Below are 24,217 nucleotides of genomic sequence, written 5' to 3' on the forward strand. Positions count from 1 at the left end.
CATCATATGACCCCTCTAATTTTTACAACCATTTAAACCAGGGGTGCCTAAACTCGGTCCTGCAGAGTTTAGCTCTAACCCTAATCAAACACACCTGAACCACGCATTCAGTTTCAGTGTTCTCGTACTAACAGGCTTACCACATAACCAACGATGAGCCGGTGCGTTTCTGGGACTTCATGTCTCAGATTCTGGAGGGTCTGGGCTACAGTGCTCCGCGATACCACCTGCCCTACACACTGGTCTATGGGATAGCCCTGCTGCTGTGGCTGATCGCTTTGGTACTGCGGCCTCTGATCCGGATCAAACCCACCTTCTCCCCTATGAGAGTAGCTCTGGCTGGCACCCACCACTACTACAGCTGCGCTCGTGCCAAGAAGGACATGGGTTACCAGCCGCTGGTGCCTTTACGAGAGGCAATAGTGCGCACTGTGGAGAGCTACCCACATCTACGGAAGGGAGCGTAACGCCACAGCGAAGCTGGAGGGTGATTGACAAATTACTGTTTGCTGAACTGCAATATGAGCTTTGGATGTATCTGTTGGATTACCAATGTTTACTAGGCTATATTCACAATGCACTTAATCATTCCTATTCTGAATGTGCCTTTTAACCAGGATGTGACCGCATGCAGTTCAACAGTGATGGTGAATTCAGATGGCAAATGTGAACATTTGTCTCTTTCTGCTTTGGTCCAAAAGAATTCAGAGTTTATGTAACAGCTATTCAGTTTTTCGTATAAATTTCAAATCAAGTTTGTGTCATGTTCTTTTTTTGGATACCTAAAATAAAATGGCATTTGCTTCCAATTTTACCCATGTAATGTTTTTGTGGGATAATTCACCGAATTAGTATTATTTACTCTCGACCCTCATGTTCAAAAACCGTAATACTTTGGTTGATCTTTGAAACATTTAATTCACTTTGATGCCATAAAAAATGATAAATATGGATTTATATGCATTACATTGACCATGACTTTTATACTATCCACAACTTCAGTCGCATAGGAATATAACTATTATCATGTCATGCTAGCCATCTATTAGTGATGCATTTTATCTTGCACAAAAGACATGACAGCAATGTTTCACTAATGATGAATTTTTGCAATTCCTCCAGCAGGCGTTGGATGGGAGGTGGGGGTGTTGTTCAGATCGCTGAGATTCTGCACTCACAGATATGAATCTCTATCACTATGACTCAGTCGTCAAACCCGTTCCTGTCCCGTAGCAGTAGGTGTAACCCATGGTGAAACCACATCAGGCCTGTTAGCTTTCTCGCATGTTCTCAGGGGTGTGAGTGCGTCTGATGGCAGCAGAACGCTGGTCATTGGGTTAGTGAGTATCCTAGAGACTGTACACACCCCACCTGTTTTAAACCGTGTGCTTTGGATCAGTCCCACAGTCTTTATTTAGAGGCACTGACTCATCTGTTCACCTCCAGTGAACACCGAGTTATCAGTGACAAGTTTATGTCAGCAGTTAGTAGGCAATACTTTAGAAAGTCTACAGCGTGTGAGTTTTTGATTCAGTGTATATCGATCATATCTATCATAATTCAAAGCTTTAGAAAATCAATATAAAAATGTGTTTATTTTTTATATGGGTCTATTCATTATAAAAATGCATGTTCATAAATACAATGACATGAATACACATTTTATGACACATTTCTGATTTAAAATCTGAATTTTTTATAATTAGAAATTAGCTTTTTTATGTCAAGCTGTTAAAACTCTCTCTCAAACAAAAATGTAAGCTCAATATTTTAAAAACATACTGCAAAGCAGTTTTGTTTTAAAATATTCATATTTGAAAAGCCATTTTGTCCACCAAAATGATTTCCTCTGAAGTCAGTGTGGTGTAGCCAAGCTATTTTGTTGTCATGTGATGTATGTCGAGGCCAATCAGACTCTGATAAGTTTCTGAAATATCATTTCAGGTCCTCATCAAATGGTACAACCCCAGAAAAAAACTTAAAAATTTTTTTTTTTTAAATTGGTTTGCTACAAGATTATTAAATCCAAACTTTTGTTAAAAATGTTTCTCAAAGACTTCTGAATCATGAATACAAAGATTACTTTTTCAAATGTAAAATTTCGTAAAAATGTTTTTTAAAGTATATTTTTCAGGGATTTAAATTTTTTTTGTCATTTCTGACATCCTTATTCATCATTGACTTCAAACCTGTCTGTAGTATGTGGCACAAGCTGTTATTTTTGGAGGCTTTTCTAGAACAGTCCCACAGGAACACCTTGTGAGCTTGCATATTGCATATTGATTATGAGCTGTCTTTGAGTCACGCAGGAGGCAGTTATCTCGTTTCAACCAGTTCAGATTTTATGTGACACAGATTTGTTTGAATTTGGGCTGTAATTCAGTAGAATTCAACAAATAAAGGTGGGAGAGTATCTCTCCTCCCACTGCAGCCAAAACATGAAGTACACACACTCGCACACACACACAGGTACACACACACACTCACACACACACACAGGTATACACACACCGGTTCTCACACACACAAGCGGTATACATACACAGGTACACACACACACAGGTATACACACACACACACACACACACACACAGGCACACAGGTATACACATAGGTACACACACACACACACACAGGTATACACACACCGGTACACACACTCACACACACACACACAGGTATACACACACACACACAGGTACACACACAGGTACACACATATACACACACATATACACACACACAGGTACACACACAGCATGTAAACACCTTCATATGAACTAGAGACAAAGATCTGATCTGATCTGATCTGATACTCACGGAGATTCCCGCTGAACTTTGTCTGATGATTCATCAGCTTCTAGTGAAGAATAACACAACAAATTAAAGGCACATAAACAGACTTCCACAATACACACACACACAAACACACACTTACTGAGAGTCGGGAATCCATGTGTCTCCTGTCAAAGCAGTTACAAGAATGAATGTTCAAAAAAGAATGAGCTCAAGAATGAGTTCAAATGCTAGTGTTTCAGTGACCAACTAAACCATTTATTCTGATCTAACCTCATTAGTGGAGGAGAACTTAGGCGGCTCGGCTGTGGTTGGCGTGCAAATGGTCGTCAGTAGTGGAGGCCATGAGGTCATTTCCTGTGTGTGAGAGAGACACTGAACTCCCGCGGCTTTCCTATCAATCGAGACTGTCCCAAACTCAACTGACCTGCAGAATGTCCCCCACACGCGCTCCAGACACAATCTGCAGACGGACAGAGAGAGAATGTGGCCTTGTTTAACATTTGGATGATGAAACACACAGGGTCAGTTTCGCTCTCACTGTAATAACGTCTGCGGATAAACACTCACATCAGCAGACTGCAGAGCGGGAAGGTTTGGTTTGCTGCTCTCCTTCAGGTCCTGTAAGTGCTCATAAGACTCCGGTGAGGCCTTCAGTTCGGGAGAACCGCTGGTCACCTGGTCCTGACCGACCGTCGGCCTCACATATGCTGTGGGTTTCTTGGCGTTGGCCAGTTTACCATGCAAATTCAGCGGGAGTGCGTGAGTCAGCGGAGGCGCGTCTGGCCTGCTGCGCTCTGGACACGGGCCGCCGTCCGAGTCACTGGACTGTAGAGGGGACAGCGGCTCCACCGGGGGACACAGGGCCGGTAAACTGTCCCAGCTCTCACCTGAAGGAGGGCCGGAGTCTGAAGCGGCTCTGGAGCGATCCGTGCATCCCGACTGCTCGTCCACGTGAGGGAAGTGCGCAGAACGCTCATTATGAAGCGCAGGACAAAGTTCCTCAGGTCCGTCATATCCTTCCTCATAATTACCCAGCATCCTCTGGATGAGACTGGACAGCTCATCATCTTTGATTCTCTGCGAAGTAAATCAGACAAAGGAATAAGTGGCTTTATGCTCCGTGATACTGCAGCACTCACATCTAGGGTTAGCAGCTCAGGCGTCTTTGATTATGAGACGTCAAGCTCCCAAAGCACTGATACACACACACACACACACACAGGTACACACTCACACACACACACACACACACACATGTATACACACACAGGTACACACACACACAGGTACACACCTATAGGTTTGGTTGGCCTGGCCTACCCGACTGGCTGAGCGGGTCTGTGCCCACACCCTTACCTGCTCGCTGGAGGAGAGAGCTGTCAGTGAACACCTCCCCTGAATGTGTGTGTGTGTGTGTGTTTATTGACTGAACTCACAGTCAGTCAGCCGAAATCACCAGCACTGCTCAGTACATCTGCCACCATACTGCAGCTAAACGGACATTAATAAGGTAGGTCATCTGTTCCTTTTGAGAAAACTTTACAAACTGCTCGTTTCTGATGTGTTCTGAGACTATTTGGGGTTGGCAACTACTTGTTGATGACTTTTTAAATATATATCCGCTGCTTCCATCTGTAAAACCTGATATACAGCAGAGTGAAAGTGTTTTTTTGCCTTCATATCTTTGATTTGGCATTCACTCTGTCACTGTCACGATCACTGTTCAAGCATGTTTGGTCTTGCACAAGCTGTGTTGACTCTTGAAGGTCGTTTTGTGTCACTATGGTGCAATGAGGACTGTAGGAGCGATTTTGGCTTTACGGACTTTACTTTAGAAAATTAATTTGCTAGTAATAAGCCTTATGTCACGTGCAGACATGAAGCTTGAATTTGGACCTTGTATATCATAGTTTCTCTTATGTCGTTGATCATTAGAATGCATATTGTTCAGGCAAACTAACGGTGGTTGATTTTAAACTCCGTTTTAAAGATAAATAATAATGTAGTGTTAATACTATATAATACACTGTATAGGCTAATGTTCAGGACATAATGAATGATCAGGTGTTCAGATTTTGTCGTTGTCAGATTGTGTGTGTGTTCAGTGTTACAGATCCCTACAGATGTGTATCCTAGGATCTGTATCTTAGGTTCAAAACAACTTGATTAAATGAACAGAAATATGAATGATTTATGGGCTATGTCGTAAAGAAATGACTCCTTCAAGTAATTTGACGTGTGTAACTGAAACCAGGCCAGCATGCCATCAACATGACTCTCCAACTTCCCTGTTTTCTATGTTGGATGGAATAAATCTGTCAGTTTCTTGGAGAATTTCCTGAATGATTTTTTTTTTTTTAGTTTGTGGGAATTTCTTCAAAGGGAAGTTGTGTAACATTTTTTGTTTGGCAGTCTCATAATGAGAAATATATATTGTGGTAGTTTAGCCTCCTAACAATTCATCACCTTTGTGAACCTACAATTGATCATCTGTGGCATGTAATTCACTGTATATTTGGGGATTATTACTTAAAAAAACAAATTCAATAAATTCATATTGATCAACTAGTTAATTAATAAACACTAACATTTCAAAAGTCTGGTGTTGGTAAGATTTTTTTTTTTTTTTTAATGATCTCCAAGGCTACATTTGTTTGAACAACTATGCAGTAAAAACAGTAATATTGTGAAATATTATTACAATTTAAAAGTTTTTCCTAAAAGTCTTCAGTGTCGATGATCTTTCAGAAATCACTCTAATATGCTGATTTGATGCTTGATCTTTATATTTTAGTGCACCTTTGTTGCATTGTCAGTATTTTCTATTTTGACAAAAAATGTACCATGTAAATGAAAAAACAGTTAATATAATGAATACAAATGTTTACTTTCGTGTTTTTTAATGACTGACCTCTTTTTTTAATCCAGGTGTCTTTTGAAGCAGTTTTTAGAACTTTTTGACTAAAGAATGTCCAAAGGTAAGTTCCAATAACCAGTGTTTCAAACGGAGTCAAACTGTCAGTGTCTGTGCTTAAGTCAGAGCTATTAATTTATGGCATTCCACTCGACCAAAACAATGATGTCCTGCGTCACAGCATCAAATCCTGTCGTGCCACATGTTACACATTGCTTAAAGGGGTCATATGATGCTGCTAAAAAGAACATTATTTTGTGTATTTGGTGTAATGAAATGTGTCTCTTTAACACACTCCACTTTCAGTCACACTTGTTTTCTTTAAATTAAAAATTCTCATCACATTGTCTCTTACAACTGTTACCACTGATGCAATCAACTTTTGGCTCAATGCAGTGATATCAAGATATGTTTTTATGTTTGTGTATGATAAGCTCTGGACTGTCTTGATTTCAGAGGCGGACAGACAGTCGGTTTTGCGGACCGCAAAGGTCCGCACCGCTCTGAAAGGAGACAACAGCTGGATACAGAGACGAGCGCTAGAAGATCTTGAGAATGAGGAGGAGGAGAAACCATGGTGAGAAATAAATATGATAACAAATCTTAAAGTTCAAAGTTCACAGTACAGTTCGTCTAACACGTTCTCTTGTAGGATCGCTGAAGTGCGAGCAAACCGCTCAAATGGTGTGCTTGAAGAAACAAGTACTGTTTCCTCACCCACGGCCAATGCACCCCAGCCCAGCTCCGACACAGACAAGTATGCGTTATTACTCTCCATGAGGTCTACTTTTACATTTATTAATTTAGCAGGCCAAAGTGACCTACAAACGTGGTAAATGGCAGTAGAGCATGGTAAAGAGTCATTTGTGAACACTGTGAAGTGTTCTTTTGGGTTCATTGAAGAACACACCACTGCATTTTGACTCATTTTCAGAGATTCGATGTAGAAGGGCAATGTCGTAGTCCAGTGTAGAAATTACAAAAGACCAGATAAGGAGACGTGCAGCATTAAAAAAACAAAACAACAGCTACATGACTGGCTGCCCTTGGTGATCTGAAGTTTAGATGGTGGTCAAACACTATCCCCAACTTTCTGGCAGACCTGGATGGTGTTCTCTTTTGTGAACCTTGCTGAATGGTGAATAGTAAATTACTGGACTGGCTTCAGTGCAGAAACATACCGTCCACTGTCATCAACCTAGAATCTGACAATGTTGGTGATGATTCTGGGCTTGCTGAGGATGCTGTGAGGAAAGATCACACAAGTTGCTGGATTCAGCTTTGTGCTTCTATTTCTGGACAACCGTGAACATCATTCATGAGTATCAATAAAAATAACTCTCCAGTTGATCTGCCTCATCCCGTATAAACTCCTATTTCTATCGCTTACTTAGAGCTGACTATGACGCTTATATACGTGAGATTTTAACCAATGATTCATCGGCGCTCCGCAAGGACCGCCTCCCTCATTTCCATCTTGCACACGGAAAAGTAAAAAGAAATAAACTAATAAGTAAATAAATTCACATGGGAATAAATCAATATAAAAATAAGCACATAAATATAAAAATGAATGAATGCATAAAAAAAAATAAAAGAATAAGTATCTAAAAATTACAAATAATAAAAATAAATTTAAAAATAAATAAATTCAGGATTTAATTTTATTGCACATGAATTATATTTGTTTTATCAAGTCATTTATTCCTTTATTTTCCTATTATTACATGTATTTATTTATTTATCTATTATTTCTGAAGGTTTGGTCCTCCATAAGAATGCACATGCTAGTTTGCAGTCGGCTGTAGTCTGTGTGGTGTTTTAAAGCGCAGCTTTAGGAGACAACACCGTCAGTTTTTTGGTGTGTCCCGTCCTTACCAGACAAACCAAGGTCTGTGCAGCCACTGTAAGACTGTCAGAGCTGGATAGTAACTGATTACATGTAATCTGGATTAGATAAGTAATCATAATCCAAAAATTAAGTACTTGTAATTAGGTTAAATTACATTTTAAAATACTCGTAATCAGACTACAGCTACTTTTTTATTGTTTACATGTTTACATATTAACACAATAGCAATAAACTATTCATAATTTAAGATCCTAATTCTTCTTTTTATCTTTTAAAATTCCTTTCTAAAACGGTCTACCGCTTCTATACCCTCAGAAAGTCTTCCAGTGTTGTGGACATTCACACAAAGACCAGTCATTAGTCAGGTGGCCACACAGCGTTTGACCACTGGATTTACAAAAATCATTTTAGGTTTAAGAAGGTGTTTCAACATCGCGTCAACTGCTGATGAACACATTAATTTTTATTTGAATTATCACTCAGTAGGTTATTTAACCATGTATTATTATGTCTTTGGAAGGCTTTTGTCTTTCAAACGCATTAAAACGTACAAATTCACGTTATTTCTTATTTACATGTCGGAACCTCTTTCACCTAATAAATTTACTTGAAGTACCCCTGAGATTTTAAAATGAATATTTTAATAATGTCACATTTGCATGTTCTGATGTTGGTTAATGGTCACATGACATCCAGGTAAACAAATAAAATATTAAAATTTTTTTTAGCAAGTGTTTTATTTTGATTGATGTTATGATGTTAAAAGGATTTATTTTAATTTGACATTTTTATGATTTAATTAGCTTTTCATTAAACTCATTAATCCCCTGCAGTACCTTTACGAACCCCAGTTTTGAAAACCTTGACGTAATGTAATGTTTAATGCACTTCGTGTTGTTAATTACAACGAATGGAATATATTTTCTTACTCTTTGAATTTTTATATCAATACGGCATAAGATTATCCTATTTGAATCAATGTGATAAACAAAAGTAATCTAAAAGTAGTCTGATTATATTACCTGAAATGTGTAATGTAATGGATTATGCTACTAACTACAATTTTTGTCATGTAATTTGGAAACACAATATACAATTATATTTGAAAATACAATTTGTAAGTATTTGTAAGTGGCAGGAAAATTTATGTTTCTGAATGATAGGTCACATCAATGATGTGTATTTCAAAAAGTGGAAGGGACCAATAACCAAACCCTGAGGTACACCAGCAGTTGACACCAACACACCATGAAGAATCTGTCTGTAAAGTAAAACTCAAACCAGTGGAGTGCAGTTTTGTGAACAATGTGGTGGACAGGGGGATCTGGTGAATTACTGTGTTGAAGGCTAGAGAATGGTACAGCAGAATGAGAGGATGAATGATTGAGAGGACATTTTCGCCAACTGCTGGACTTTGTTGACTGATAGCAAGGTTTCCATTGAATGTCTGCTTTTGAAGCTCAACTGATTGTTGTCTAGCTGGTTGTGCTATGAGAGGTGAAAAAAAGTGTTTTTGCTATGGACATGAGGAAGGAAACTGATCTGAAATATTCTGTTATTATAAGATGATGTGCTTAAGCAGTGGAGATTCCTAATACTGTAGGAGTGACAGAAGAAGTGTAGGAGATATGGCTTGTAGAAAATAGAGGAGGGAAAATGGTCAATAAATATGTAAAATATAGGCTACACTCCTAAAAATAAAGTTCCAAAAGGGATTTTCTCAGTGATGCCGTAGAAGAACCATTTTGATTCCCCAAATTTTAATAAACTAAAGAACCCTTTCCTCCTAAAAGAAACTTTTGCGCAGTGGAGAAGTTCTATGGATGTTAAAGATTATTCATTGAATCATCAATGCCAATAAAGACCTTTATTTTTAAGAGTGTCAATGAGTTCTGAAAACCCTATAATGTGTCTTTTTACATGTTAAAATGACAGTATTTCATTTTAAACTTCACAGACCAAAAACACCTGCACCTGGATACTTAATCAGGTAATGAGAATGCTGGGTCAATCAAAAGTTATCTTTATCAACACTGCCTTTGCATTACTTTCCTTCATATGTGACCATTTACTTTTGCAGGGGGGTATTCACAAAAACCGATTCCAAGCCAACATCAGCTTCATCCACCAATGGATATGCGTAAGAAGATTCTGAAGAATCAGAAACCTTACTAGTTCTATAAACATTAGAACACCATGAAATAAATACCATTAAATTAATATAGATGCATTTTACACTTAAACTACATTTCTAATATATGATTTGTAATTGTTAATAAAAGATAAATCAGTTTTAATAGTATGCTATTCGTCTCTCCTCCCTTATAGCTTCAACAAAAAGCCATCTGAGAGTTACAAGAAAATGTAAGTTAGCCGAAAACTTTATTGAAGCATGTAGGTCACGCACATTAAGCATTTGAGCTCATTATAGCACATCTTAATTATGTTTATTTCCATTAATATTCTTCTCCCAGAGCCCCCCACACAATTCGGTCCAGCAGTGAAAAGACAGTGCAGTCTGAACCAACTCTGAGTCCGGACGAAATGGAAAAGAGGTGAGAGACCACACTTCACAGACTGATTTATCCACGGTGACTTCATGTTCCTCTTCATAAAATGACCTTTCCTTTGCATGTGTGTGCGTGTAGGACAGAGGCAGCCAGCATTGTGCTGAAGGGATCGGCAGCAAATCGCCGTTCATACGTAATGTCAGCTGCAAAGAAATACGAGTAAGTGTTTTGTTGAAAATATAACTTTTGAAGTTTCTGAAAAACAGTTGTAGTTTGGAAATGTACCACTGTAATACAATGGTACTGCCATACACATTAGTTAATAATACGTACCTTTAAGATACTAATATGAATAAGGTAAAAAGGTTTATCTCTCCATTTTCATTTTCTGAGTGTATCGCCACTGTATCAGTCATCAAAGCTTGGTAATCAATGCAGGTCACAGACGCATAGATGCACCTTTAATTTCACCAAGCTGATAGCTCATCCAAAAAAAACCCTTATAGATTTTCAAGTCATTTCAACTTTGAATGTGATGTGACAGAGGAGGACTTTTCCCCATTCATTCTCAATTACTCTTCCTCTGTACCATTATTTGGTGAAAATATTAAGATGAATGCATATCCCATTCATTGCACAATGTTCACATCTAATATTTCCAGATCTACAGAGAAGCCTGACAGCTCTGCTGATATGAGCACTTCTTCCTTTGTTGCCAAAAGGTACCAGCACACACTGATAAAAGTAAATAGGGTGAAAACAGGTGAAGTGGCACAGTTGATGGTATGGCACTGATTCAGCTTCATTATGTGCATCTACTTCCATAAAAAAAAAACAGCAAACGTTCAAGTGTCCCACTTTACCTGCGTAACCCCTATTTGTTAGCTCCATTATCCTCATCCTCTTTTGCATATGTATGTGGTTTGTAGGGTAGTTATCAGTGATGATGATGACACTACAGCATCTGTTAAGTCTGTGCCTGTGCAAAGGTAAACTACACAACATCTGTCAATTATACACCTTCAAGCTCCTATTTCTTGTTTGACCCTGTTTTAATTGTAATTTTATTGCATTTACAGTGTTAAATCAAACACTGAACCAGTGGTGAAGGAGGTCAAGCCAGCAGCACCTGAAACTAAATCTGCACCTAAGCCTACACCTGAGACTAAACCTGCATCTGAAACAAAAACGACAATTGAACCTAAACCCACAATAGACTCTAAACCAGCACCTGAAACTAAGCCAGTGACTGAAACTAAACCTACAACACAAACTAAAATATCAACCGAATCTAACGCCACATCAGAATCTAAACCGGCGCTAGAAAACGCAACACAGCCTAAAACAGCATCTGAGCCTAAACCAGCTTCACAACCTAAACCTGCACCTGAAACTAAAACAGTAACAGAACCTAAACCCACATCAGAACCTAAACCAGTTGAAACTAAACCTGCAACAACTGAACCTAAACCAGCAATTGAAACTAAAACAGCTGAAACTAAAACAGAAACTAAACCTACAACACAAACTACAACAACAACTGATCCTAAACCCACACCAGAGCCTAAACCAGTTGAAACTAAACCTACAACAACAACTGAACCTAAGCCTGCAATTGAAACTAAAACAGCAACTGAAACTAAACCAGTTGAAACTAAAACTTTCACACAAACTATAACAGCAACCGATCCTAAACCCACATCAGAACCTAAACCAGTTGAAACTAAACCTGCAACAACTGAACCTAAACCAGCAATTGAAACTAAAACAGCTGAAACTAAAACAGAAACTAAACCTACAACACAAACTACAACAACAACTGATCCTAAACCCACACCAGAGCCTAAACCAGTTGAAACTAAACCTACAACAACAACTGAACCTAAGCCTGCAATTGAAACTAAAACAGCAACTGAAACTAAACCAGTTGAAACTAAAACTTTCACACAAACTATAACAGCAACCGATCCTAAACCCACATCAGAGCCTAAACCAGTTGAAACTAAACCTACAACAACAACTGAACCTAAACCAGCAACTGAAACTAAAACAGAAACTAAACCTACAACACAAACTACAACAACAACTGATCCTAAACCCACACCAGAGCCTAAACCAGTTGAAACTAAACCTACAACAACAACTGAACCTAAGCCTGCAATTGAAACTAAAACAGCAACTGAAACTAAACCAGTTGAAACTAAAACTTTCACACAAACTATAACAGCAACCGATCCTAAACCCACATCAGAACCTAAACCAGTTGAAACTAAACCTGCAACAACTGAACCTAAACCAGCAATTGAAACTAAAACAGCTGAAACTAAAACAGAAACTAAACCTACAACACAAACTACAACAACAACTGATCCTAAACCCACACCAGAGCCTAAACCAGTTGAAACTAAACCTATAACAACAACTGAACCTAAACCAGCAACTGAAACTAAAACAGTTGAAACTAAAACTTTCACACAAACTATAACAGCAACCGATCCTAAACCCACATCAGAGCCTAAACCAGTTGAAACTAAACCTACAACAACAACTGAACCTAAACCAGCAACTGAAACTAAAACAGAAACTAAACCTACCACACAAACTACAACAGCAACTGATCCTAAACCCACATCAGAACCTAAACCAGTTGAAACTAAACCTGCAACAACTGAACCTAAACCAGCAATTGAAACTAAAACAGCTGAAACTAAAACAGAAACTAAACCTACAACACAAACTACAACAACAACTGATCCTAAACCCACACCAGAGCCTAAACCAGTTGAAACTAAACCTACAACAACAACTGAACCTAAGCCTGCAATTGAAACTAAAACAGCAACTGAAACTAAACCAGTTGAAACTAAAACTTTCACACAAACTATAACAGCAACCGATCCTAAACCCACATCAGAACCTAAACCAGTTGAAACTAAACCTGCAACAACTGAACCTAAACCAGCAATTGAAACTAAAACAGCTGAAACTAAAACAGAAACTAAACCTACAACACAAACTACAACAACAACTGATCCTAAACCCACACCAGAGCCTAAACCAGTTGAAACTAAACCTACAACAACAACTGAACCTAAGCCTGCAATTGAAACTAAAACAGCAACTGAAACTAAACCAGTTGAAACTAAAACTTTCACACAAACTATAACAGCAACCGATCCTAAACCCACATCAGAGCCTAAACCAGTTGAAACTAAACCTACAACAACAACTGAACCTAAACCAGCAACTGAAACTAAAACAGAAACTAAACCTACAACACAAACTACAACAACAACTGATCCTAAACCCACACCAGAGCCTAAACCAGTTGAAACTAAACCTACAACAACAACTGAACCTAAGCCTGCAATTGAAACTAAAACAGCAACTGAAACTAAACCAGTTGAAACTAAAACTTTCACACAAACTATAACAGCAACCGATCCTAAACCCACATCAGAACCTAAACCAGTTGAAACTAAACCTGCAACAACTGAACCTAAACCAGCAATTGAAACTAAAACAGCTGAAACTAAAACAGAAACTAAACCTACAACACAAACTACAACAACAACTGATCCTAAACCCACACCAGAGCCTAAACCAGTTGAAACTAAACCTACAACAACAACTGCGCCTAAACCAGCAACTGAAACTAAAACAGAAACTAAACCTACAACACAAACTACAACAACAACTGATCCTAAACCCACACCAGAGCCTAAACCAGTTGAAACTAAACCTACAACAACAACTGAACCTAAGCCTGCAATTGAAACTAAAACAGCAACTGAAACTAAACCAGTTGAAACTAAAACTTTCACACAAACTATAACAGCAACCGATCCTAAACCCACATCAGAACCTAAACCAGTTGAAACTAAACCTACAACAACAACTGAACCTAAGCCTGCAATTGAAACTAAAACAGCAACTGAAACTAAACCAGTTGAAACTAAAACTTTCACACAAACTATAACAGCAACCGATCCTAAACCCACATCAGAACCTAAACCAGTTGAAACTAAACCTGCAACAACTGAACCTAAACCAGCAATTGAAACTAAAACAGCTGAAACTAAAACAGAAACTAAACCTACCACACAAACTAAAACAGCAACTGAAACTAAACCAGTTGAAACTAAAACTTTCACACAAACTATAACAGCAACCGATCCTAAACCCACATCAGAACCTAAACCAGTTGAAACTAAACCTACAACAACAACTGAACCTAAGCCTGCAATTGAAACTAAAACAGCAACTGAAACTAAACCAGTTGAAACTAAAACTTTCACACAAACTATAACAGCAACCGATCCTAAACCCACATCAGAGCCTAAACCAGTTGAAACTAAACCTACAACAACAACTGAACCTAAGCCTGCAATTGAAACTAAAACAGCAACTGAAACTAAACCAGTTGAAACTAAAACTTTCACACAAACTATAACAGCAACCGATCCTAAACCCACATCAGAGCCTAAACCAGTTGAAACTAAACCTACAACAACAACTGAACCTAAGCCTGCAATTGAAACTAAAACAGCAACTGAAACTAAACCAGTTGAAACTAAAACTTTCACACAAACTATAACAGCAACCGATCCTAAACCCACATCAGAACCTAAACCAGTTGAAACTAAACCTACAACAACAACTGAACCTAAACCAGCAACTGAAACTAAAACAGTTGAAACTAAAACTTTCACACAAACTATAACAGCAACCGATCCTAAACCCACATCAGAACCTAAACCAGTTGAAACTAAACCTACAACAACAACTGAACCTAAACCAGCAACTGAAACTAAAACAGTTGAAACTAAAACTTTCACACAAACTATAACAGCAACCGATCCTAAACCCACATCAGAACCTAAACCAGTTGAAACTAAACCTACAACAACAACTGAACCTAAACCAGCAACTGAAACTAAAACAGTTGAAACTAAAACTTTCACACAAACTATAACAGCAACCGATCCTAAACCCACATCAGAACCTAAACCAGTTGAAACTAAACCTACAACAACAACTGAACCTAAACCAGCAACTGAAACTAAAACAGTTGAAACTAAAACTTTCACACAAACTATAACAGCAACCGATCCTAAACCCACATCAGAACCTAAACCAGTTGAAACTAAACCTACAACAACAACTGAACCTAAACCAGCAACTGAAACTAAAACAGTTGAAACTAAAACTTTCACACAAACTATAACAGCAACCGATCCTAAACCCACATCAGAACCTAAACCAGTTGAAACTAAACCTACAACAACAACTGAACCTAAACCAGCAACTGAAACTAAAACAGTTGAAACTAAAACTTTCACACAAACTATAACAGCAACCGACCCTAAACCCACACCAGAACCTAAACCAGTTGAAACTAAACCAGCAACTGAAACTAAAACAGAAACTAAACCTACCACACAAACTACAACAGCAACTGATCCTAAACCCACACCAGAACCTAAACCAGTTGAAACTAAACCAGCAACTGAAACTAAAACAGAAACTAAACCTACCACACAAACTACAACAGCAACTGATCCTAAACCCACATCAGAACCTAAACCAGTTGAAACTAAGACAGAACCTGAAGCTAAATCTGCAACTCAGCCCAAACCAGCACCTGAATCCAAGCCTGAACCAGTTCCAAAGAAAAGGTTTGCTCTATTAATGTTCATATTTAAAAGAAATGTGAGTAATTGCATGTCTGATGTTGATTAAATAGCATTTTTACACTTTGTGTCTGTAGTACTCTTTAGCACTACATTATACTGATACATTTTCTTAATGTTTTTATCCTTTTCAGCCTGTCTGACACCCTGATATCCTTCAGCACAGAGCCTACCAGGTACAAGATGATCCGGTTCATGCATAATAGCATCCGTCATATAAAGATTATATTCATTAATCTCAGTGCCATTCATGTGTAAAGGGGTTTCATACAGTATGAATGAGTTTAGAGTAGAGAGTGAGAAGGCTGGTCTTGTCACTGTTTATCTGACCTCACTGTCATGTGGATTTATTGCCATGTGATAATTCAATGCAGTCCCAAACAAACTTGTCAGATTCATACATGACATAAACTATATGCATACACTAACAATTGAAATTGAAATACCAATTTAGTCATGTACCATTCATGCAAACCAGTGAATGAACATAATCAGTGAAAATATTGGCTTCTGCTTTAGTTTATTTATCCTATAAACAAATTGTTTTTTTTATGGTTCTCAGTTTGTTTTGCTAAGGAAAGGTGTATTTAGCGGGATAGTTCAACAGAAAATGACAATTCAATTATTACTTACTCACCTTGGTGTTATTTTAATGCTGTGTGACCTCCTTTCCTTTTCTTTTTTCGGAGCACAGTGACCAAACTTACTGTGACAGGATTGAACCCACTTAATCAAATATTAGGTGGATGACTATTAAGTATAAATAAGTCTGCTGATTGACATGAGTTTAAAGGGTTAGTTCACCCAAAAATGAAAATTCTGTCATTAATTACTCACCCTCATGTCGTTCCAAACCCGTAAGACCTCCGTTCATCTTCGGAACACAAATTAAGATATTTTTGATGAATTCTGAGAGCTGTCTGACCCTCCCATAGACAGCAATGTAATTACCACGATCAAGGTCCAGAAACGTAGCAAGGCGATCTGTAAAATAATCCATGTGACATTAGGTCAGCTGCACACAGGTGTCAGCTGCGTCACGCGGATACGTTTTCTACATTGTTTACGCTTTGATTTGAACGAAAACAGCGTATCCGTGTGACGCAGCGGACACAGAACAACATACGTTGTTTACGTCCAGCTGATACTCTCCAAAATGGCACAAGGGTGACAGGAGGAGATTGATGTCACATGGATTATTTTACCGATCTCCTTTGCTACGTTTCTGGACCTTGATCGCGGTAGTTACATTGCTGTCTATGGGAGGGTCAGAGAGCTCTCAGAATTCATCAAAAATATCTTAATTTGTGTTCCGAAGATGAACGGAGGTCTTACGGGGTTAGAACGACATGCGGGTGAGTAATTAATGACAGAATTTTCTTTTTTGGGCGAACTAACCCTTTAAAGAACATTTTAAAACATGCTGTTTCATAACAGACCACCAGAGGACAGGAGAGCTCCATCTGAGACAATTTATTTTAACATGAAGATTTTGATTCTAATCCATTTGCTACATTATTACTGTATCTCTTTGTCCTGCAGTTCTGGCCAGGATCCGGGAGTAGATCTTCTCAGTCAGGATCTGCTCACAGACAGCAGGTGAGAGAGGCTGTATGCACATATGATAATTATTTCAATTATGTTAGATCCCCGGAGGAGAGTAATATGCAAAACAGAGACTGTGGTCATTTTGTACAATTGATGGCTCATATGCGTGGACCAAAATGACTTGAACCATGATTCTGAGGACAAACTTATTTAAAACTGATATAAAAGTTGTTTCCCCTAATCATTTCCCCCCCCTTTTTTAACTATATAGTTCACTTTGAGCACAAGGCTTGTAATGCCAAATTAAACTGTAAAACTGTTAAATCCTGTTATCTTACTAAAGGCTTAATTATACAGTATATTACACTATGTTCATTTAGCCTGAGATGGCACAATGCGGTTTATTAACACTTAACAACACATTATTTACACGAATAAAATGTTTAGTCTTACACAAATGCAACCGTAAAAATGTTACTAAAAACCCATAGAATCGGCTGTTAAATGATCTGGATGTTTCCCCTCTAGTCCTCTGCCTCAGACCAAGAAGACGCATAAAACTCTGGACCTGCTCGCAGAGGATCTCATTCCCTTCAGCACTTCTACCACCAGGTGAGTTTTTCCCCTCATCTTGTTTTTTCTCCATTCGTGGAACTGTCATTTCTTCGTTTTGAAGAATATACATGCAGTGGCTTAGACAGATTAGCGATAATAATGTGAAAATAACACAAGCTCAGAAAACCATGAAGACTTCACTTAGGTTTTGAAGTGTAACTAGTTTCATATTCCCCTCTCAGAACCAGCGCTGACTGTACTTCTAGCTGGAAAACCCTTTCTTTCTTTCTCAAAACATCAAGATTTTAGTTGAAATTGTAACATACATTTACAAGTTATGTCCTTTATGTGCAGTAAAGGTTTAATCTACTTCGTTTTCATTTCAAAAACAGTGAAAAACAGTGCTGTGCTTTGTCTCAGCACAATAAATCTTTTTTAACAGTCGCATCACAATTCCACTCGCATATGGCAGCGCATGCTTCTAAGACTAGTGTGATTTTTGTTCCAGCTTAGATGATGAATTTGATCCAATAGCAGCATCGAGTGAGCCCACAAAGAGGTGATGATTCTGACTGAACTTCTCAGTGTTTAACAATCATATGTGAACACATGGCAGGCAACACCTCACTCTCTGTCTGCTTGTGTCTTTCACAGCCCTCACTGGTACGGTCCTCCTAAACCAGACTCAAGGTAAATGTGCAGATTCATTTATCAGGCTCTATTTGCTCAAATTATGATGATAATGATACAGCTTGTCATGATAGTGTACATTTACATTTTCAGGTCCACGGATACATTCAGTCATTTTCAGCATCCTGTGGATTTGGTTGCTGAGTGAGTATATACATGGACCTGACTATATGATGATTTAATTTAATGTAATATTCAATTTACATTTTCATAATTTTGTAACATAATAATAAAGAAGTTATAATGTAAACATAATATACTATTGTATTTTTACACAGTGTATTTGACTAAATAGTAATATTAATCCAGATATTTTGTTTTTAATTGATAGTATGCCACCAGATGTTCTGGTTTCCTTGGCTGAAGATGTCATTCCAGTTGATCCTAAACGGTAATTGAATACTGCATAGCTGTTTGTTTCTCCAAAAGCTGGTTTTTATTAGCACAGCTACACCTGGACCTGTCTGTGTTGATTCATATTGTTTGCACAGAGATCTTTGCTCTGAAGTCAATAGCATAATGGGTTAAAGTCCCGGAGAAGGAAGTAGCGAGGTAGTTTGAGTCAAACCCAACCCTAAAACTGCACCTGAGCTGCAGATAAACTCTCACACAGCATCAAACGCACTTTCACACGTGTGCGCACGCTCTCTGGAAATACAACTAGCCTTCATCGCACCGGATCCCTTTTAAAAGCAACATCTGTTTGTTTTCACAGTGACTGGGAGACAAAAATGGAAAGGTAAGTGCTGCTGTTCTGTGAGTGAAGTTCATTTCATATACAAAGACTCAAAAATTCAAGCAAATTCCACTATTCCTACTTGAGATTATGAGATACTGAAGATTTCAGTGTGCCGTAATTGTCAACACTTCTTGTTTAAAAAAAATTCTTATTAACAGAAACTGGGAGTGTTGATTTATGAGATTTAGTAAACGTGATTCATTTTGTGATTCTATAAGATTCTGATTCTTATGCTTCTAAATAAAAATATTAGTTATTGTGTGGGAAAAAATTTAATTATTTTTTAATATATATATAAAAAAAATTGGACCCAAATTTGAACCAGAATTTTAAAACAAACCTAAAAGATATTTATATATTTTATTGCACATATATAGTATACATATGAACTATGTTTATAAAGATATTACACAATGATTTAATATTTGATTAAAATAGTAAATATTGAGTAGTGATTAATGTTTAATATTAACTTCCAGACTTATTGCGCTATTTGTAGAAATCCGACTTCCCAAACTATATATATATATATATTAGTGGTGTCAAACGATTAATCACATCCAAAATAAAAGTCTTTGTTCACATAATATATGTGTGTGTACTGTGTATATTTATTATGTATATATAAATACAAACACATGCAAGCATATATTTAAGAAAAATATGTAATGTTTATATATTAAATATATTTAGATATAATATAAATTAAATTATTATAAATATATACATGTAAATATTTTCAAAATATATACTGTATGTGTGTGCTTTTATATATACATAATAAATATACACAGTATGCACACATATATTATGCAAACAAAAACTTTTATTTTGGATGCGATTAATCGTGATTAATCGTTTGACAGCACTAATATATATATATATAGTCCTGATGTTCCTTAATAAAATAAATAATAAATATTTATTTTTATTTGAATAAAAATAAATAAAGTCTTTTTTGTTGATGTTTCCAAAAAAAGAAAGAAAAATTAAAACAGGGTTAACTGTCCGTTCTGGCCAAACCATCATGTAATACTCATGTGTTGGTCTCAAGGGCTAAAACTAGCTTTTCCTGTTTAGCATCTGATTTCAGAATTCAGAAGCAGAGCGCTGGAGCAAAAGATATAGGGCAGGTTTTCTAGGACAACAGCTGAATAAGTATAGTCCTGCTTTAGGTCTTGGGTTACTCATTGTTTCTTAAAAGATCTTGCTGAAGCAAAGACAAATACTTAAAATGCTGCATGTCTCTATATTTTCAACATTTACTTGTGTCCCCCACAGTCTAACATAATTGTATATGATTAACATAAAAGTAGAGCAGAACCTTCTAAATCAGAGGTCACATCAGACAAGATTTCTAACATAATGACTCTTTTTGTCTTGTAGTTACAAAACCAGCATCAAAACAGTGGAGAGTTCTGTCCAGGAGAAGTTACCAGAATCGGACTCCAAGAAGTATGTGGGAAGATGTTCTTCCAATGAAAGCCTTCAGCTTAACCTGATGATTGTAACCTGAAAGTGTTGTTCTGTTGAAAGCCTGATCTCTTTTGTTTTCTGTTTTTAGGGGCTTCGTCTATGTTAAGGAATATGTGGATAACTCACGTCTTGATGGCAGGTAACCTGGAGGCATTATATTCTTAGAACAATTCTCTGCCGTTATAGTCGTTTGCTCAGTAAGATCAGCGCTGCTCAATTGACTCCGCGAAGACCCTGCTTACATACGATACAAAAGTAGTACAATTATTCCAAAAATTCAGCATTGAAATGAATTAACATGACCGTGAACTGCATAGACTCTCTTAATACGTGAAGCGGCGGACTCTCAAGGGACTAATGTACAATAATGCACCAAATAAACCTTGACTGTGTGATGAGGATCTGAAGGACCTTGTAACTGACATAAAATAACTGCAGCAGTGCAGAAGATGCTTGTGCGCTCATAGAATCGTCATCATAGAATAGTAATCTGTGGATCAATACAATATCTTCAACCACAAAAATCTCCTTTTTTATTTAATTTTTTTATAGCAGCTCTGACTATGTGTCATCAACAACCTCTAACTACAACTACAGCAGCCCCAGCTACTACTCCAGGTAACATGTTTATATATATATATATATATCTCACATAACATATGAAAGCAGCCCCAGAAACAAGGACACTTATCAGGATTCATTCTGTATTTATAAATGTACACGAATGCACATGCATACTTTTTGGGGCAAATGTTGATATCATGTATGATTGTATAGTCTGTTCTAAGGGTGAGTATGTATCATTTACTGCACAAGCAGTGATGAGTGTCAGCAAATGGCAAGTTTCTTTTTTAGTTTGTCACATGAGCCTCATTTGGTGTTTTTAGAAGAGAGACGACTCCCTGTACATACTGTGGAGAAATGGTGGGAAATGACGCCAAAATCACCATTGAGCACCTGAACATATCCTGTCACCCATCCTGCTTTAAGGTACGCAACAATATCCGCTCACACAAAGGACTCTTTTTGTCTAATTTGTATGGCACAATGTGCTGGATGCATTTTAGCTTGTTTGTGAAATGCTACCCTGCTGTACTGTAATGATAAATGACTACATGCTTTAATGAAAATATGTATTGAATTTCTTTTGCCTCCCACCCCAGTGTGGTATTTGCAGTAAACCAATGGGAGATTTACTCTACAACATGTTTCTCCACCGTGGGACGGTCCATTGTGAGAGCTGCTATTCCAATGTGCTGTAAGGAGATCTGCTTACACCTCCTGAAATATCCCTCAACAGTATGGCCAACTTGAATGAATAGGAATTAGACTCGTTACTGACACGAAACACATTCCTCTTTATTTTGAATAAAATTGTGCATAAAAAGGTTTTCTTGTGCCAGGAATGCTTGTTGCAGGGCATCTAGGATTTTGTTTTTCACATTCTGCCGCGTTAAATGTTTAGTCAAGACGATAAGAATTTATATCGGTGTTTTATTTAATCATCGGAAACCATTTTAAAGAAATTATTTTACTGTTTCAGTAGCATTGTTCTGAAAATATGTATCCTGCATATTCACAATTAAAGACAAATTCTCATCAATAAAGTCGGTCTCCTTTTATTGTTTTGTTACAAGAATGTGCAATAAAAAAATATAAATATAACATAAGAAATACTGAGGTGCACAAACATTCAAGACCTAAACAGGTCCCAGGAGTCTTAAGGCCCGTTCACACCAAGCACGATAACTATAACGATAAAGATATAGTTCTAAAAATCGTTCTCAATATTAACGAATAGCATAGTTCACACCACAACTATAACGATAACAATACATAGGAACGATATCGTTGTGATTACGTTCAAAATGATTTTTTTTTCCAGCTGATGAACGATGAAACACTGACAGTTAATCAGAATCCATCCTGCTGTAACGAGCGCAAGAATTTAAAGCGGCAGAGCACGTACGCTTAGAATAAACAGACTGTAGCTGTGTCTCATTTAGAAGGCTGCGCCCTCCGGAGGTCGCATTCGAAGGCTGCATACGTCATCGAGGCTGTCTCATTTCAGAAAAGCAAGTAGGACACTTCGAATGCGACCTTCTTTCACAGGAATGCATGAGGTGTATCCTTCGCTGCTACAGATGACCCACAATTCTTTGCGTCGCCGCAAACAACCGTTGTTATGGCTTTATTTTAATGACAAATGTCGAGAGCGCATTGTGGCACGAAAGCACATTAATATAATGTGCGAGCGCGAATCTCCCCGCTCGCGCGCGGATTTCCTTTGCTCTCGCACAAAACTTGACAAAGCGCTTAAAACGTGTCTCTCCTCTCACTCAAACTGTCCTGTGCACTCGCAAATCTCTCTGTGCTCATGCGCTAGATATTAATTATTTTCACACCTGAATTAAACGTTGTCAGAAGTTATAATTGTGCGCTTTTAAAAAGAATCTCAAAGCAGATTTGTTCACTAAAGGCCTTTCCTTGTTTTTTTATTATATTTTTGTTTTAACAAACTGGTTATTGCACTTTGTTTTACTACTTTATCTCTTTTATGTTTGTATTTGTATTTTCTTTTCTGTGAATGCACATATGCATCTCTCTGTAAAATACTTTGTAAACACTTTTAAAAGGCGCTATATAAATAGAGCTTTAAACAATCAGACCTCCACAACTGACCGATGAAAATACTATGTGAAATCTAATTGGCTGAGAGGGAACTGAACCTGGAATTCTTTTGACAATCAAAGATGGATCTTTAATTTATTTCCAGTTTAATAATATTTAGCAATGTTAATGAAATGTGGCATATATTAGAAATGGCTAGGAATTGGGTGCTTGGATGATTTGTACATATAAATAACCTCTGTCCAACTGGTTGGTCTCTGAGCAATTTATCTAAAAACAACATATTATAGATGGCTCTAAAGACTAATAATATGTCAGATACCTCAACTGAATTTAAAATCATTGCAATAAATTCTCAGTTGGTATGATGGCAATAGTAACAATTCCTATCAAATCAACATCAAATGCAAAAATAGACGTAAATGATGCAAGATATAACACAATAAATGTTCTAGACACGTTTTAAGTGTGCGCACACTCTCTGGGCGAGAACGTCAAGTTTTGTGCGAGAGCAAAGGAAATCCGCGTGCGAGCGGGGAGATTCGCGCTCGCACATTATATTAATGTGCTTTCGCGTCACAATAATGCGCTCTCGACACTTGTCATTAAAATAACGCCATAGTTGTTAATTTGAAAAATGCCGGCGCCGGCAGATATACACACAAGCGCAGATGTGGTTTACAACTTAACTTAAATCGCCTCGGTAAAAACGGATAAACTTTGTTTTTAATATCCTCATCCTTTTTTTCTCTAACAGATGTCTGCTGTACCTACGCTGCAGCTCCTCAAACATTGAACAAAATAAAACAA

General features: G+C 37.5%; 3 protein-coding genes across 11 annotated transcripts in view; 2 read left to right on the forward strand and 1 right to left on the reverse strand.

Moving 5' to 3' along the window:
* Positions 1 to 814, forward strand: part of nsdhl (NAD(P) dependent 3-beta-hydroxysteroid dehydrogenase NSDHL) — a 7,205-nt gene extending 6,391 nt beyond the window's left edge. For 2 of the 3 annotated variants that reach the window (XM_016545058.1, XM_016545060.1), the window contains exon 8: positions 135 to 814. In XM_016545058.1, coding sequence (XP_016400544.1) covers positions 135 to 467 — 333 coding nt within the window. In that variant the 3' untranslated portion in view covers positions 468 to 814. The remainder of the gene's footprint in view (positions 1 to 134) is intronic. The other variant, XM_016545059.1, reaches the window with a different exon arrangement.
* A 1,942-nt stretch (positions 815 to 2,756) lies between these two features.
* On the reverse strand, positions 2,757 to 4,707 carry LOC107733403 (AF4/FMR2 family member 1-like). The gene is made up of 6 exons (XM_016545004.1): positions 4,696 to 4,707; positions 3,367 to 3,876; positions 3,224 to 3,259; positions 3,070 to 3,153; positions 2,939 to 2,963; positions 2,757 to 2,860 (listed from the first exon to the last, which is right to left on the reverse strand). Exons 1-6 carry the CDS (start codon positions 4,705 to 4,707, stop codon positions 2,817 to 2,819), a joined length of 711 nt encoding a protein of 236 aa, XP_016400490.1. The 3' UTR covers positions 2,757 to 2,816.
* Positions 4,082 to 22,383, forward strand: znf185 (zinc finger protein 185 with LIM domain). Of its 7 annotated transcripts, none has more exons than XM_016545045.1 (27): positions 4,083 to 4,309; positions 5,728 to 5,777; positions 6,170 to 6,290; positions 6,366 to 6,470; positions 9,523 to 9,555; positions 9,646 to 9,705; positions 9,894 to 9,929; positions 10,040 to 10,120; positions 10,214 to 10,294; positions 10,738 to 10,797; positions 11,005 to 11,064; positions 11,155 to 11,723; positions 14,211 to 15,398; positions 15,501 to 15,753; positions 15,903 to 15,944; positions 17,311 to 17,367; positions 17,845 to 17,928; positions 18,380 to 18,430; positions 18,526 to 18,561; positions 18,655 to 18,705; positions 18,893 to 18,952; positions 19,277 to 19,300; positions 20,687 to 20,755; positions 20,865 to 20,915; positions 21,329 to 21,394; positions 21,664 to 21,766; positions 21,940 to 22,383. In XM_016545045.1, exons 2-27 carry the CDS (start codon positions 5,768 to 5,770, stop codon positions 22,036 to 22,038), a joined length of 3,450 nt encoding a protein of 1,149 aa, XP_016400531.1. In that variant the 5' UTR covers positions 4,083 to 4,309; positions 5,728 to 5,767; the 3' UTR covers positions 22,039 to 22,383. The 7 variants fall into 7 exon arrangements, with proteins under 7 accessions (XP_016400526.1, XP_016400531.1, XP_016400532.1 ...); XM_016545046.1 differs by having other exon boundaries at positions 14,211 to 15,146; XM_016545040.1 differs by having other exon boundaries at positions 4,082 to 4,309; positions 14,211 to 15,753; positions 21,332 to 21,394.
* The last annotated feature ends 1,834 nt before the right edge of the window (positions 22,384 to 24,217 follow it).

Source organism: Sinocyclocheilus rhinocerous, unplaced genomic scaffold (genome assembly GCF_001515625.1).
Source record: "Sinocyclocheilus rhinocerous isolate Xijiao unplaced genomic scaffold, SAMN03320098_v1.1 scaffold460, whole genome shotgun sequence".
In the NCBI taxonomy this organism is placed as follows: Eukaryota; Metazoa; Chordata; class Actinopteri; order Cypriniformes; family Cyprinidae; genus Sinocyclocheilus; species Sinocyclocheilus rhinocerous.